The sequence below is a fragment of the Silurus aristotelis genome (assembly GCF_946808225.1).
Source record: "Silurus aristotelis genome assembly, chromosome: 2".
Classification (NCBI taxonomy): domain Eukaryota; kingdom Metazoa; phylum Chordata; class Actinopteri; order Siluriformes; family Siluridae; genus Silurus; species Silurus aristotelis.
Genome location: NC_139575.1, coordinates 14,384,496 through 14,402,562, shown reverse-complemented (window position 1 = coordinate 14,402,562; position 18,067 = coordinate 14,384,496). Strand labels below are relative to the sequence as shown.

Sequence of the window (18,067 nt, the reverse complement as noted above, 5' to 3'; positions counted from 1 at the left end):
CTATCTATCTATCTATCTATCTATCTATCTATCGATCTATCGATCCATCCATCCATCCATCCATCCATCCATCCATCCATCCATTAGAGTATTGAAAAATACTTGGAAAATATTAAAGATACAGATAAAAAAATGTGTGATTAAATTGTGATTAATCGTGAGTTAACTAAAGACAATCATGCCATATATATATATATATATATATATATATACACACACACACACACACACACACACACACACACACACACACACACACACACACACACACACACAAATATTTACAATATAGTACAAACCCGATTCCAAAAAAGATGGGACACAGTACAAATTGTAAATAAAAACAGAATGCAATGATGTGGAAGTTTCAAAATTCAATATTTTATTCAGAATACAACATAGATGACATATCGAATGTTTAAACTGAGAAAATATATAATTTTAAGGGACAAATAAGTTTATAAGATTAAAATATATAAGATTTTTTAATTTCATTGCATCTCATACACATCTCATAATGGTTGGGACAAGGCCATGTTTACCATTGTGTGGCATCCCCTTTTCTTTTTATAACAGTCTGCAAACGTCTGGGGACTGAGGAGACAAGTTGCTCAAGTATAGGAATAGGAATGTTGTCCCATTCTTGTCTAATACAGGCTTCTAGTTGTTCTTACTGTCTTAGGTGTTCTTTGTTGCATCTTCCTCTTTATGATGTGCCAAATGTTTTCTATGGGTAAAAGATCTGGACTGCAGGCTGGCCATTTCAGTACCCGGATCCTTCTTCTACGCAGCCATTATGTTGTCATTGATGCAGTATGTGTGTCCTTATCCTCTTTAGTCCGGATGACATGGCGTCCCAGTTTTCCAAAAAGAACATAAAATTTTGATTTGTCTGACCACAGAACAGTTTTCCACTTTGCCACAGTCAATTTTAAATGAGCCTTGGCCCAAAGAAAACTCCTTCGCTTCTGGATCATGTTTAGATATGACTTCTTTTTTTACCTTTACAGTTTTAGCCTGCAACGGCGAATGGCGCGGTGTATTGTGTTCACCGACAATGTTTTCTGGAAGTAAACATGTTGTGATTTTCATTACTATAGCATTCCTGTATGTGATGCAGTGCCGTCTAAGGGCCCAAAGATCACAGGCATCCAATATGGTTTTCCAGCCTTGACCCTTACGCTCAGAGATTGTTCCAGATTCTCTGAATCTTTGGATGATATTATGCACTTTAGATGATGATAACTTCAAACTCTTTGCAATTTTTCTCTGAGAAACTCGTTTCTGATATTGCTCCAATATTTTTCACCTAATTTGACCTAATAAGTTGTAAATTGGTCCTCCAGCTGTTCTTTACATGTATATTTAACTTTTCCAGCCTCTTATTGCTACCTGTCCCAAATTTTTTGGAATGTGTAGCTCTCATGAAATCCAAAATGAGCCAGTATTTGGCATGAAATTGTCTCACTTTCAACATTTGATATGTTATATATATATTCAATTGTGAATAAAATATAAGTTTATGAGATTTGTAATTATTGCATTCCTTTTTTATTCACAATTTGTACAGTGTCCGACCTTTTTTGGATTCGGGTTTGTACAGTGAGCATAGATATTAATGTCAAATGTGCAAAAAGGTCTAACAAGATAGCAGTGCATTTTCATATTAATTCATACAGAATCATACAGATCATACACAATTCTTCATATTTTTGGAAGTCCTCAGACTGACTGAGGAGTGTGGACATGCATGTGTAAAGTGTTGTTTTTTTCAATCTATGAAAAAAGGCCCTTTAGTTCTGGGGTAAGATGTACATCTATGCAAGGCTGCTTATTGTCATCGCACAAGGCAGGCTAAAAGCTGGAATACTGTATGTGTCTGACGTTCCTCTGTTTTAACTCCTCTGCCAGCTCTTTACTTAGATTTAAAACAGTTTTTGGTTTGGAATGAAGGCTTTCCTCTACCACATCATTTTAAAGTCAAAAGCCAAGTTACGAAGGGTGTCTTCTTTTATCTGCACTGTTATAGAAAATCTACAAACTTTACACTCCTGGCAGAAAGCCCTGTCCATTAGAAACTGTCTTCTCTTGTGACACTCCTCATTATAGCATGGCCAAAAACATGCCTCAAATATTTACTCAAAGCTTAACCACGTTCATTTGTGCATTTTCCCTACATAGCGTGATTACAGCACAGGGAATGATTTTGATTTTCAAAAAGCAGGCTTTGCTGGTAATTCTAGGGATTAACATGATGATGGAAGACAGCTAGGCAAAAGCAGAAAGAGTTTTGTGCACGCACAACTAGCATTCCTAGAGGGGTGCGTCTCTCCATTTATTATATTTTATTGCATTTTTGAATTCTGTACATCTTGAATCAGTGGGTAACTGAGTCCAGGTCATCTTGAACAAAATTTCAGATTATTTGTAGATTTACATTCTGAGAGTCAGCAGAAGAGGAGAACTGCTTTGCTTCTTTTTTTCTTTCTTTTCTTTTTCTTTATTTTTTTTATAAATTAAATCCCCTGAAACCTAAGATTTATGTTCACTCACTTAGGAAGGGCTCATCTTATTTAAAAAGATTTGACACTAAGACTTAATGGACTAATATGAAAAACATTTTCCCCTCACACTCATTTCAAGACAGGAAATGAACCACCACCATGGAAAATATGTGTAGTGAAGAAGTAAAGCTGGCCTGCTCGGTACATGTAAGGGCTTGCACAAGGTTAGAAAGGGAAACTACATTATTTCCTAAACAAGTATTTTTCCAGAAACAAACACACACACACACACACACACACACACACACACACACACACACACACACACACACACACACACACACACACACACATATAAGTCTAAATAAGTCAATTAAAACAAAACTGGAAATGTCCCTTCAAGATGCTGCCAAAAGGTAAGAAAACAAACTCAGATTATTCATGAGTGCACATTCACACAGGCTAGTGGAAAGTTAGAATTAATGAAACGGATTCTTCAGCCAAAAATAAATTTTAATTCTTATTCAACATGTATTGTCCAAAAGATTTTTGTTGCTGAAGTTTGCAATTGTAGTTTTAAACGTGAATTTAGAAACAAGTTAGGAAATCACACAGCTGCCAGATTTGTGTTGAGCAAACTGCACGTCTAAAATTATTATGTACTTTGTGTCACAATCCATGTTGAGATATTCAATTTCTCATGTAGACTTAGCTGACCTTGACTGACCTTGTACTCTTGTTTCTCATTTCTTACCCATACTAAATCCTTTCTAACAGCTCAAATGTATTCTTAGCCCCTGACCTATTTGCACTAGCATGAGAAATTTTTGTATTTTTTTTAATAGAGACTAAAGTATTTCTAAAGGTCTCTTTTGATAAGGATGTTTGCTAAATGCTAGAAATGTCTAACACTAAAACATAAATTGAATGGCTCAGGACTGGTGAGCAGTAATTCTACATCCAGAATCACACAACAAAAGACTCTGTGAGGAAGAAAAGCTGGAATTTTGCATTAAATATACATATAAAAGGTTCCCTGGTGGTCTAGTGGTTAGGATGCGGCACTCACAACGCTTCGGCCCGGGTTCGATCCCCGGTCAGGGAAGCGTTAGTGCCAGTCCCAAGCCCGGATAAATGGGAAGGGTTGTGTTAAGAAGGGTAAAAACATCCAGTGTAAAAACATGTGCCAAATCAAACATGCGCATGATCTGCTGTGGTGACCCCTAATGGGAGAAGCCGAAAGAAAGTTAAGTTGTGATGGTTTTCGCTCACATTTAACAAAAACCCACCAAATCTCAAAAAATTTGAATATGGTGACATGCCAATTAGCTAATCAACTCAAAACACCTGCAAAGGTTTCCTGAGCCTTCAAAATGGCAACTCAGTTAAGTTCGCTAAGCTACACAATTATGGGGAACACTACTGAGCTTGACAACCTTCACAAGGAGGGTAAGCCACAAACATTCATTGCCAAAGAAGCTGCTGTTTACAGAATGCTGTATCCAAGCATGCTAACAGAAAGTTGAGTGGAGGGAAAAAGTGTGGAAGAAAAAGACGTACAACCAACTAAGATAACCGCAGCCTTGAGAGGCTTGTCAAGCAAAATGGATTCAAAAATTTAGGTGACCTTCACAAGGAATGGACTGAGGCTGAGGTCAAGGCATCAAGAGCCACCACACACAGACGTGTCAAGGAATTTAGCTACAGTTGTCGTATTCCTCTTGTTAAGCCAATATTAAACCACAGTCAACGTCAGAGGTGTCTTACCTAGGCTTAAGAGTGTCCAAAGTCCTCTTTTCAGTTTTGTATTTCATTTGGAAACCAAGGTCATAGAGTCTGGAGAAAGGGTGGAGTTGTCCAAGTTGTTCGAAGTCCAGTATGGCCATGCCTGTATGCCTACCCCCTATTTTGCTGCTCTCGGGAGTTCTGAAGAGAGTTTCCCTGGACAGATTCTGTCTCCTTCTGGTAGCCCCTTGCCAGGGTTTGTGGACCTGGTAGCCCTTTTTAAACACCCTCCCTGGGAGATTCCTCTCAGGTGGGATCTCTTTTCTCAGGCAGTAGGTACTCTATTTCACCTGCACCCAGAGTTGTGGGGGCTGTGGCCCCTGAAGACCTTTAATCTTTCAGCCGAGGTTAAAATGACTGTTCTCCAGTCCAGAGCTCCTTCCACGAGGAGGTCTATACTACGAAATGGCAGCTGTTTATTATATGGTGTCAGAACCATCAGTTAAATCCCGTTAACTGCCCAGTTGGTTCAGTGCTGGAATTCCTACAAGAACAGTACACCAAAGGGTTGTCTCCCTCCACTCTACAGATTTACATGTCTGCAAATGCGCCATATCATGCTCCGCTTGCTTCCCTTTTTGGACCCTGACCAGGAGAAGCTTATTTGCGTGTGTCCAGTGCAAACACTGGACACATACCTCCACAGATCTGCCCAGTGGAGAAAGTTGCATTAGCTGTTTGTCTACTGCTGTTCATATAAGAGGGGTCTTCCTGCGGACAAGCAGACCCTCAGCAGTTGGATTGTGAATTCTATCTCCTCTTCTTATGCGTCATCTGGTCTTCACGCTTCTTTCGGGGTCAGAGCTCACTCAACCAGAAGTGTAATGGCATCTGAGGCCTTTTTCTCTAGGGTTCCTCTCCAGGACATTTGCAACACTGTGGGCTGGTCCACCCCTCTATTAGGTCTTACAGCCTTGACCATAGTGCCACTCTTGGCCCCTCAGTTTTTTGACCAAGCTGTGCCCTTTCACACAAGGCAGGGGTTTGTCAGTCTGGTGGTGTTGTACTTTCGTTCGCAAAGTGTTGTTGACGCAGCTCAAGTTCCTGAGGGGTAACATCTCTAGGTTACGTATGTAACCCTGGTTTCCTGAGGGAACAACTGCGTCTCTGTGCCACACTTCCTGAATCCATGCAAGTGCTTCCTTCCCTCTCCGAAGCTAGAGCCGTTATCACCACATGTGCTTTAATAGCTTCGTGGTGGCAACATCACCCCGCCGGTGACATCACGCCCTTCTGTTGGACAGATTACACCTGAGTTCAGAGCCTGGTCACATAGAGGCATTCCCAAAGCGTTGTTGTCGCAGCTTCATGTTCCCTTAGCACACCAGGGTTACATACCTAATCTAGAGACGCTAAGGATATTTAACTTAGGTCTTATTCTGTTCTTTGCTGACATGATTTGATCGTTTCGTTCTTGCTGATTTTTCAGATTCACTTCTATCTTGCATTTCCCTCCCTGGTGGTCTAGTGGTTAGGATTTGGCACTCTCACTCTCCCAACCCCAGCCACTAGTGCCAGTCCCAAGCTTGGATAAATGGGGAGGGTTGCGTTAGGAAGGGCATCCAGCGTAAAAACATGTGCCAAATCCTACATGCGGATGATCCGCTGTGGCGACCCGTGATGGTAGAAGCCGAAGGAAAGTTTGTATATAGCCTAATAGCCCCAGTCCAAATCTGAAGAGCTGAAGAAGCTTTGGATTCCAAACATGTCTTGGTGGGCCGACTAGTAGTGCTAAGCAAACAGAATTGTGTCACTTTGACTATTTATCTAAATGATTGCTGCAATATTAGGAGTCATTGTGTTTGCATGAAATTAAATAAGCATTCTCATTGGAGCTTGTAGTGGATTGGATTAAAGAAAGAAAGAGGAGAAGTAAAAAGAGATATCACACATGCAGAGAGTTCTGGAGAGCAACCTAAAGGGACTGAGCTTTTTTATCTGCACACAGCACATATGATGGCTGAGGATTGTTACTTTAAATGCTATTTGGCTTAGTCAGATGGTGAATGTGTCTGCACTTGTGTGTGCACAGTTAACATGTTATTTGAGTGCCTTCATTAGCGCTTCTGAGTCTGTGCTCATTAGTGAGCGAGTGTGTGTGTGTGTGTGTGTGTGTGTGTGTGTGTGTGTGTGTGTGTGTGTGTGTGTGTGAGAGAGAACGCATGGACCCTCACTGATAGGGGTAAGAAGAGGACCTGTGATTGCTGGGTGTGGAGTCTGATCAAGGCTGACAGTATTTAACATAATTATGAAAACCTTCAGTCACAGTGCCATTAAATAAACACCTCTGCAAGAGAGGGAGGATCTGATGAGAAAAAGAGGGAAAGGGCAAGTGAGAAAAAGAAGGAGAAAGTGAGTGAGATAGGGGTCATTTCTTAGTCATGAGATGAGACGTGCGTGTGTGTGTGTGTGTGTGTGTGTGTGTGTGTGTGTGTGTGTGTCTTCTCATTACTGCACAGCTTGACCCACATACACTTCCTGTCTCGCAGCAGTAGGCCCTTGCACACACATGTGCATTGACGATGCTAAGCTGTATGGTAAGTTAGAATGCCTTACATGGAATAAAAAAAAAAACCATGTTCAACATAACAACAAATGCCACAACCCTAAGATAATCAAATGTACCAGTGTGTACTTCAAGATACAGCCCCTTGAACTCAGTTTGAACTCACTCGTAAAATGTGTTTGAGCATCTGTGACACGACTTGGCTTGAAGAATCTCGCTGTTTAGTCAGGAAGTATCAAAGGAAAACAACCTGATTGCCGGTTCGATTCTGAGCTCAGGTTACTGGCTGGGTGTACAGACATTATTCTCATTGTGTTCTTGTAGGGTTCATGTTTGTTTTGTGAATTCTGTTTGAATTTTCATTTATGATTTTCTGTTGTTTAAGTTTTTGGTTTCTGAAGATAAATGATAATTAAATTATTGTGAAGTGTATTTCCATGTGATTATTCATATGTGAACTCTTTAAACTCTTATCCATATGCATACACTATATGTCCTTTTTTTTTTTTTATGATTACAGTAACAGAATATTAAACCTGCACTTAAAGGAATTAATATGCACTGCTTTGTGTGATTTATTTAAAAAATAGAAATTCAAAGGGCACTAATTTGACAAATAAGACTTACAGTCTTACTTTGATACTTACTTTGAACTATTGGACGCTAAAACGCAGTCTATTTAAAAAGCCTAGTAGTCTAATAGAATAACAGAACATCATATTTCGTATTTCTTAGTTTTTTAATGTTGTCCTCTTCAAAAATGTAATTCTGTAAGCGAATATTGTGAAATTGCATTTGACGTTTTTCACATCTTACAAATTAAATTTTTTACAACATTAATTTTTGAAAAGGACAGCTTTAAATAAAAATGTCTGGAATGATGCAAAAATCTAGTATTTTAATACTGCAAGCTATTCAGGCTGCCATAAAGCTGTTTTTAAGTGGTTAAGGTGAGCACTGTAACAGTTTTCCCGCTAATGAGACGCACAGGCAGGACCCCAGACTATCTGATCCGTTTGCCTCTAATTGCCAGTGTCCTCTGAGAATAAGGCCTTAATAATCAGCTCTGTCTTTACATCTCTCTCTTAGGATTGCCTTGATTATAACCATATGCTCTCGACATCCCCTTAAAAGATAAGACCATCACTGATGTCATACATTCAGACACGTTTTCCTCCTCTGTCTGAGCACTTGTGGTAAAGCTGAACATTGAGGAGGCAAATGATCCCTCAGGTAATTGTATTTAGAAAGTTAGTAATGGGCACCCTTACTAAAAGAACAGTCCATGCTGCAGATATGAATGCAATTACGGAGTCTAAGGATCCGATGCATGACGTGCCCTTTTAGGTGAAGGCCTCTTTTGCATTCCACATAGACGTTAAGCTCCACATATGATGTATATGGCGGCATGTGTTGGGCAGCCGTGCAGTCTGGGGACAGCCTGAAGACGTGCCTGACAAGGTGACGAGAAACAGACACTTGCACACACTCCTCCATGGCAGTGTGCATGTGAACCGCTCTCCTGTCTCCTCTTACACTGCCCCCTTAGGCTTTAGTTTTGTAATAGAAAACACATGACTTAACTAATAAAGCTCTTCTTTATTCCTTGCAAAGAAATATGAAAAACAGTGCATTCAAGTCTTGTGCAATTAGAGAAAAGTCACTTATAGTAATATTGCAACTATCAAGAATGTAAAATGTGATCTGTGTTTGATACTTCTGTCTCCCTGACGTATTGACATAATAGAAATGATCATTCTATTAGTTTAAATATTTTATGTCTAGCAACTTTTGCTTAACTTGCTGTCCTAACCAACTCAGAAGCCCTTAAAATGTCTGACTTATTTAGGAGTACCACTACTAATTCCTCTTATAGTCCATAATATTTACACAGCAAATTAAAATGAGATAATGATTTTTTTTTCCCTGAAAGCACTTAGGTGTTCATGGCTGATGGAGTGTTCATTAAGGGGCAGCCATTGCATGATGTAATTGGGTTTTTTTTTGCCGCAGATAGTTAATTTGTTCTCTGTTTACGGCAGTTCCCGTATAATTTTTCGTTTAGATCCTATCTGAGGCGGCACCTCGAGTGAATGAGCCTGTTAATGACTTGACAAAAACAGATTCACATCAATCGCTGTTAGGTGTGACAAAATGACAAATTGACAAGGTAATAAGCAACGCGTGTGAGGCAAGCCGTAGAAGATTTACTCCCACATCTCTCTTGGCGTGCCCTAATCAAATAATTGCCCAGCGCATGGTTAATGTTGCACAAATTATGCCTGCATTAACCCAGTAATGGACACACACTAGAGACTGCGTTCAGCTGCAAATAATGATAATTTCTTCTTCTTTTATCAGTCTTCATCATTCTTTCTTTGGTGTTAAACTAAAGTTTTCTGTAGATGTGAAACAGATGGGGTTTTATAATCAACTGAAAAGCCAATGAGCTAAAAAACAAACTTGGAAGAACAGAATGCAGCTCAAATTCATTCTCACTGGATGTTTTATAATCCAACCAATCTGATAGTGTACTGTCTATCAGACTGTGCCTGACTGGCACTTGGTCTTGTTACACCTTGATTAAGGGCTCTGGAAGAGTTAGTGGTTGTATCACTTTCTCAGGTAACAAGTCTAAAGGTTCAGCGCAAGGCCACTTGGCAACTACGATACTGCCACTTACTTTGACACCAGAACTCATGGCCACTACAATATAAGCCATAAATGATAAAGCAATTCTTTTCAGACTGTCAGAATTAACAGATATGTAACTGTAAATGATCTGAGATGTCAATGAACTGGTCATCTTGAAGAAGAATGGTTCCAAACCTACCATTGCTGGCATCATTATGAGTTGCTCGATCAAGGAACTTGATCACATGAGTAACTTGGAGGACATGAGTAGCTTGTCATATACAGTGAGGAAAATAAGTATTTAAACACCCTGCTATTTTGCAAGTTCTCCCAATTAGAAATCATGGAGGGGTCTGAAATTGTCATCGTATGTGCATGTCCACTGTGAGAGACATAATCTAAAAAAAAAAATCCAGAAATCACAATGTATGATTTTTTAACTATTTATTTGTATGATACAGCTGCAAATAAGTATTTAAACACCTGAGAAAGTTAATGTTAATATTTGGTACAGTAGCCTTTGTTTGCAATTACAGAGGTCAAACATTTCCTGGAGTTTTTCACCAGGTTTGCACACACTGCAGGAGGGATTTTGGCCCACTCCTCCACACAGATCTTCTCTAGATCAGTTAGGTTTCTGGCCTGTCGCTGAGAAACACGGAGTTTGAGCTCCCTTCAAGGATTCTCTATTGGGTTTAGGTCTGAAGACTGGCTAGGCCACGCCAGAACCTTGATATGCTTCTTACAGAGCCACTCCTTGGTTATCCTGGCTGTGTGCTTCGGGTCATTGTCATGTTGGAAGTCCCAGCCTCGACCCATCTTCAATGCTCTTACTGAGGGAAGGAGGTTGTTCCCCAAAATCTCGCAATACATGGCCCCGGTCATACTCTCCTGAATACAGTGCAGTCGCCCTGTCCCATGTGCAGAAAAACACCCCCAAAGCATGATGCTACCACCCCCATGCTTCACAGTAGGGATGGTGTTCTTGGGATGGTACTCATCATTCTTCTTCCTCCAAACACGTTTAGTGGAATTATGACCCAAAAGTTCTATTTTGGTCTCATCTGACCACATGACTTTCTCCCATGACTCCTCTGGATTATCTAAATGGTCATTTGCAAACTTAAGACGTGCCTGGACATGTGCTGGTTTAAGCAGGGGAACCTTCAGTGCCATGCATGATTTCAAACCATGACGTCTTAGTGTATTACCAACAGTAACCTTGGAAACGGTGGTCCCAGCTCTTTACAGGTCATTGACCAGCTCCTCCCATGCAGTTCTGGGCTGATTTCTCACCTTCCTTAGGATCATTGAGACCCCATGAGGTGAGATCTTGCATGGAGCCCCAGTCCGATGGAGATTGACAGTCATGTTTAGCTTCTTCCATTTTCTAATGATTGCTCCAACAGTGGACCTTTTTTCCCCAAGCTGCTTGGCAATTTCCCCGTAGCCCTTTCCAGCCTTGTGGAGGTGTACAATTTTGTCTCTAGTGTCTTTGGACAGCTCTTTGGTCCTGGCCATGTTAGTAGTTGGATTCTTACTGATTGTATGGGGCGGACAGGTGTCTTTATGCAGCTAACGACCTCAAACAGGTGCATCTAATTTAGTATAATAAATGTAGTGGAGGTGGACATTTTAAAGGCAGACTAACAGGTCTTTGAGGGTCAGAATTCTAGCTGATAGACAGGTGTTCAAATACTTATTTGCAGTTGTATCATACAAATAAATAGTTTAAAAATCATATATTGTGATTTCTGGATTTTTTTTTTGAGATTATGTCTCTCACAGTGGACATGCACCTACGATGACAATTTCAGACCCCTCCATGATTTCTAAGTGGGAGAACTTGCAAAATAGCAGGGTGTTCAAATACTTATTTTCCTCACTGTACCTGCTGGTGAATCTGTGTTTCAAATTCTGCATTGCTAAACAGACTGTCGTAGATGAATGTGTACCCTATGGCATGCCCAGACTTTTGAAATGTCTACTTTCAGCTTTTAATCTCGACTATCAGCTATTATGAATGAGCCCACATCTGGAACTGCTAATTGACAAATAGAAAACTTGTATTGCCAAATCACTTAACAGTGAATTGCAGTTGTATTATGGATTCTCTATCCATAATCCATGTAGCACTAACAAAAACCTTTCATCCTGCAATCCAAGTTGATTGTTGAAGTATATCTATGAGGCATGAAGGGTAACATCTATTAAACTGAATCTCCCATCTGGCATATTAAAGGTATTGACATTCAACAATGCCTCATATGGATCAAATTTAAGTAACCCAGCAGCCGGCATGGTGGACAGAGTATCTTCTGAGGCACACATGGGATAATACCACCAGCTAATTATGTCTTTATTTGGGCTATTTGGGTCTAAACAGTTTCTGACACATCCACTGGCCATTAGAACTAACCAATTGTGGAGGTTGGTTTAATTCCATTACATATACTACTCTCTACTCTATCGTCTTACTTTTGAGTGGTGCCATCCATCAACAGACAGGATGAACTGCACACTTGCCTGGTAAAGTTTCATTTCAGTGCCAGTTCAGAAAAGACATCCAGTTCAGTGGTAAATTTTGCACTAATGAGACCTTGCCAGCACTGGCTATCTTGTCTTTTTTAGTGTCATGCTGTGTGGAAACTAATAACTAGACCTAGAGCACATTCTCATGATGCTTTGACTGAGTACTTCAACTTACCATGGCAGTCCACAATACGTCTGCTGCACTTTGCACATGTGTCTACTCTGAATTGCACATCCTGAGTTTTGACTTTCACTGTCCGTTTATCTCTTTCACCTATTGCTGCCAAGTCACCTGTCTGTGCCGCATTAAGTCCATAATTTCGTTATCTAGAAAATTTATAGTGATTCCCAAGTGTTTTATTTCATGTTTAAAGCAACCAGCGATCCAGTGATTTGGTAAGTATATAAAGAGTCTTTAGCAGGAATTTGTGCAGTTCAGACAGGTTCTAAGCTTGTGTCCTGATTTGTGGTTTTTACCCTTTTACACTGTGGCTGATTAGTTCTCGTAGACACAGCGGACTCTTTTGCACTGTTACTCTGGCTATTTTGATTTTTAATTTTTTTCATTTCATACAGCTGAGAAATTTCAACTGCCAGGTCTTCACTCTTATCTAACCTTTCATGTACTTTCTTTTCCCACACTTCTGCAATTATGGAGTTTATCAACATGTCATCTGGGTCAGCATACTCCCAGTCTCAAAGTAGGAGTCACAAACCATGCACAAAAGTGATCAAAGCTCTCACCCACACCATGCTTCGTATGCCTGAAATGATGCCTGGCTAAATAGTAGTTAGCAAACTTCTCCAGTACTTTAATGGGATCTGCCGTCTCACTGTCACCTCATTCTGGTGTCTTGGAATTTCTCTGCCTTGCTCGCCAATCTAAGTGTCTAGCCTGTTCACTGGATCACTGTGAGTTCAGACAGAAAGCCATTGGGAAAAAAAGTAGCAAGAGCTTGAAAGTTGAGTTGTATGCTTTTTGTGATCAGTATATTCTTATTCTAGCCGGTCTCACTGTTTACAACTGTAAACTGCAAATAGTTACAAACAGTCAATACAAATCACTGGTATTTAATTCAATCTGATTTCCGTAAGGTTTTAACAATAGGCATTGTCACGAAGCAGCTATGCAGAAGTCTGAATACAGATCTAGATCCTTAATGAGCAAGCCAGGGGCGACAGTGTCGAAGAAAACCTCCCTGAGACGACATGAGGAAGAAACCTCGAGAGGATCCAGACCCCAAAAGGAAACTTTTCCTCTTCTAGATGAGTGTAAAACAGTGATGGAAAACAGTATTAAGTGGGCTGAAAGGAGGTTCTGTTCGAGCATACCGAGAAGACATTTTATATAATCAAATGTATTGATTGATTTACTATAATGATTAGGGGTGTAACAGTACACAAAATTCAGGGTTTGGTACATATACCTTGGTTTTTAAATCACGGTTTGTTCAATTTCAGTACAGTTAGAGAGAAGAATTGAAAAACATAAAATTGCTAGTTGTTTTTTTATTAATATTGTTTATTATTAACATTAACAGTTTACATTTTTTTTTTATATAATTTTAAATAAAATGCCTGCTTGGTGTAAATAAGAAATTATATATTAAAATAAAATAAATTAACTAAATGCTTTACAGTACACTTTTTATTATATTGAATAAATTGAGTAAGTGATTAAATAGGCAGGAATTAAATTGATTTAATCAAATTAAATAAATGAAAATGTTAAATTAAATAGTATACATTTGTTAGACCCTATTTGGGTAATACTGATGTGTATATGTCTGTGTATTTTTCTTTTCTTTTTTAACATTAAATATTTAATTTTCTAAAGATGTGGTCTATTTAACTGTTCTATTTATTTCAGCATACTTCAACAAATGTCTGCATTTAAGAACCAGACAAGATAAATGGTATTTATTTAATTATTTAATACATTTTTTTATAAATGAATTAATTCCTTCCTTTCTTCATTCATTCATTTATTCAATCACTTGATATACGGAATTATCAGGAATTTCTCCTTTAAAGAGGAACTCTTGAAGCTGTAAATAAAATGCAAAAGAATCCATATCACTAGAGGTCATAAAAACATTGGTGATGACAGGAGGGGGCAGAGATTTTGCATATGCGCAGAACAAATTCCAGGTTTTCACACATGTGCAGTACAAATCGTGTTTCCGGTACAGATTGAGTGCAAGACAGAGACTAAACAAACTTGCGGTCCACCACTTAATGTGTTCGTGAGGGAAGTTTTTAACTATATTCCGCACGCAAAACAAGGTTAATAATGCTACATTACAACTTCTCCTTTATCAACAAAGATATAGCTTAATTAACTTTTAATTATACATTAATTATTATTATTAAACAAATAACAAATCTGCATAGTTATATTCATCATGGGCAATACTAAAGTAAAACCAATGTGGTCTAAAGTCATAGTTTATTTGCTCTAATGTTTGTGCTCTAAGATACAGTTCTGCTCACCATGGGTATGAAAAGAATCTGTACTGTCCTGTTACTGTACTGATGGCATGTCAGATCGGAGCAGACTGGCTTGTTGCTCTCATTATTGAGACCTTTCTGCCTGCACAAAGTTTTTTATGCCTCACAATGTTATTAATGCTCCACTTTGTGTAAACTCTACAGAATATAGTGTATAACAATCACAGGAGGTCAGAAGTTTCTGAATAACACAAGTCAATCAGTCTGAAAAACTATGTCATGGTCAGATTTACTGAGATCATATTGTCTTCATATGTAGGTTTGATTGCAACGTACATCTTGGATTTATTCTGGAAAATTATCATTGCACTGCTTTACTTACATTATTATTTGCACTGCTGCACTTCACATACCCTCCAAAAACTGTATAGTTAATGTCTTTATTATTATTTTTTATTTTATTTTCGTAGTTTTTCATATTGTTATAGCACCAGCAAACCATGACAAATTTCTGGTACGTGCAATCTATGATACTTGTCAATAAAGACGATTCTGATTCTGGTTCTGGAATGAAATGTATCTAAATCTCTTCACCTGCTTGCATTTATTTATTTAGTTTCTGTTCTTTTTTTTTATTTTTTATTGTAGAAACTCCTGAGTGCTTCATCTGCAAAGATGTCCAGCTTGTGGACAGCGAACAACTGAAAAGGTTTTGTGACTGCAAGAACCTCATGGCACACCATGGCTGCCTGCTTACTTGGATCAGGACGGTATGCATTGTTTATTTTGCACACCAACTTTCTTTTATTTTGCACACCTGTGCTGACCAAATGTGCTGTATATCCAGGCAAATGCACACCTGGTCTTAGTGCAATACTTAGCCATGCATTTTCTGTGCACAGTTTGGTCTAATCAGCATGTATAAGAAGTAAAAGATAGCAAGTAGAATGTTAGCCTACACATTCTTTTCACCTTTGCAATTTTTCTTTTTTAATTAAGGCTTCTGAAAGGCTTGTTGGGTGTGTAAGTTGGTGGCATGCCTGTTTTTTATCTTGTAGTCGAGGCTGTGTAAAGTTCTGTAGGTGGAGGTGGTAGGGGAGCTGTTCTCACCCCAGGACATGTGATGAATATACACACAGTGTCGTTCATCAACGCTGCACATTGGCCATCGATAGCCCTTCGCCGTGATTAACTGCAGCCAATAGGTGTTGTAGTTAGTTCTGTTTAATTAAACTCCATGCTCAGTGCAAACAAATGGATTTCAACCATGAAAAAAGGGAAGAAAGACATCCCTAATGGAGGTTGTCTCAAACATTCTCTAAAATATTACAGAAAATGGATGTAACAGCGGTTCTTCCTTCCTAGCGGCAGCGTTTTTTTTATTTTTTATTTTTTATTGCCACAATAGAAAAGTGACTTAAGCACAAATCATGCATCTCCATCTGACAAGCAATGTGCAGGCCAGAGCTAAAAAAAAAAATGGTACTTCAGTATGGTTAAGTAATGGCAGTAATTAACAGGACCTCCCAGTTTGCAAGTATATAAAGAAGAATAAAATGAAGGCAAAATCTCTTTTTGATTGGGCCTGGTTGTTTAGTTTGTGACAGAAATCTGCCAACACAGCGATCGCTTGTCCCAACAGTTAATACTGCTTTATGGGTTTTGCGTCTTTTGATGAAAGTCTTGCTAAATCCTGTTTATGCAGTTGCCGTTTCATAAACACAGGCACTCTGATTTGAAGACCGCCACAAATCCCAGCATGCTTTTTTCAAAAACAGTCTCACACAGACACACACACATGCGTATATATACACGCAGAGGACTCGTCTGTTGTTTTCCACATGAAATTGAAACCAGCGGATCTCCTTCATCATCATGCCGAAACTATTCCAAAATAGAGCACTCAAATCCGCAGCGAGATTATGATGATCAAAAGACACATTTTTCCAAAGTGACAAAGGATTTGTCTTTGTTTTATATCCTGCTTAGCTCATGCTGGGAGAACAAAACTGAATCGTTTTGTTCTTCTCACTAAATAATGAATAGGTTTTCATTATCGCATGAAAAGAAATTATATATCACTTATACTGTGCACACATAATTATAAACTTTTAAAATCTGCCCCATGAATTTTCCAGTGTTTGGTTAAGCCATTTGCCTGGATTTGACAAAGCCAGAGTAAAACTTGATGTGTGCAGCTGAAAGACACATTAGAGAGTCTAAGTGCTGCACAGCTCGTGTGTGTGTGTAACAATAGTGAGTGTTGGCATGATACAAAAGTCATCTGTCCTATAGCTGAACTCTTTAAATTCTCAATTAAATGAGACAATAGAGAAAAATGAAAGAAAAAAAGAATAGGAAAAAAGCAAGGAAGGGAGAAAAGAGAAAAAAGGGGAGGAGATATTTTGTCAATTTTTGTACATCCACTAAATATTTATATGATTTTATATTTGATGTATGATGTTTCAGTGAAAGTAGGAACGTGCTTTACTTTAACCCAACTCAGTTGTTGATAATTTCTGCTTATTGGGACTCCTAATAAATGACAATCGTTGATTTGGGTGGAATTGTGTGTGGCAAAGTTTGGGTTATGATCTAGTTTTAAATATTCTCCCCATGTCCATGTAAAAACGTATCTAAATTCTCTAAGCGGTCTGTAGGTTCTTTGCTTTCCTTCCATGTGGCTAAAACATGCTGGGAGTTTCCTACAAGTGATGAACAAGTGTTTAAATGTGTGTGCATGGTGCTGGATTGGCATCTGACTGAGAGTTTCTCAAACCCTGTTCTTGGGATACTCTATAGAACCACCATGACCAGTTAAAGCATTTACTGAATATGAATAAATAAGTGAATAGATAGCGGATAGTTACTTGTATTGAATACTCATCACTCAGGGAGCATTTCTTGCACTGTGTAATTAAAAATTATGTAAAGGAAAAAAGTAATTGAAAATTGAATAAATATGAGAGTGAAGATAATAATAATAAAAAAAAACAGAAAGGGGTGGAGAGCGGAGCAGTAAAGAGACTACTGTAAGAGTGGAGAGGAAATGAGAAGTGTGGAGACAGAAGAGAAAAGAGCAGAGGAAAGTAGAAGGAGCTGTGTGCCTCCGACAGTCAAACTGAACTCGGTGATTGACCTGTCACTTCTCGTCTGATAGATATCTCTCCGAAAAGCAGGTCAGCCGCGTCCACCTAAAGTGCCTCTTAACCGCATTTTATGAAGCCAGAACATGTAATCCAATAACCATTTGACTCGTGAGTGCTTTGTGCCATGAAGCTTCCAATGAGAACATGTAGACCTACTGATACTACTCTTAAAAGCAGCCTGGGTGAAGAAAATAAAAGAGACAATAAAGCAAAGTCCATGTCCTTTTCTCAGATCACTAAGAACATTTACTGACTGGTTAGTAACTACAAATCTTTGTCATGATCCCAAATAAAAAAAAAAAAACAATCCTTACAGAATTTGTACTGTTGTAGCCTTGGAAAAATACATTGTGCGTCTTTGTCATAGTAAAGAAAATATTGCATGCACTTGCCATCTTTTTTTAGGCCAGAGCATCCCCCCATCCCAAAATCCCACCCTGGCTCACAAAGACAAATAGTGCGACACGAAAACTAATTAACAACAAGGAAGTAGTTAAGAGATGCAG

The 18,067-nt window shown here is 38.8% G+C and overlaps 1 protein-coding gene across 2 annotated transcripts in view; it reads left to right on the top strand.

The window, feature by feature from the left end:
- The window catches only part of LOC310741811 (uncharacterized protein), a 144,637-nt gene that overhangs the window by 11,646 nt on the left and 114,924 nt on the right, over window positions 1-18,067 (top strand). The window contains exons 1-2 of one of the 2 annotated variants that reach the window (XM_083570092.1): window positions 2,574-2,920; window positions 15,061-15,182. In XM_083570092.1, coding sequence (XP_083426218.1) covers window positions 2,908-2,920; window positions 15,061-15,182 — 135 coding nt within the window. In that variant the 5' untranslated portion in view covers window positions 2,574-2,907. Of the gene's footprint in view, window positions 1-2,573; window positions 2,921-15,060; window positions 15,183-18,067 lie in introns of those variants that run through there. The other variant, XM_083570091.1, reaches the window with a different exon arrangement.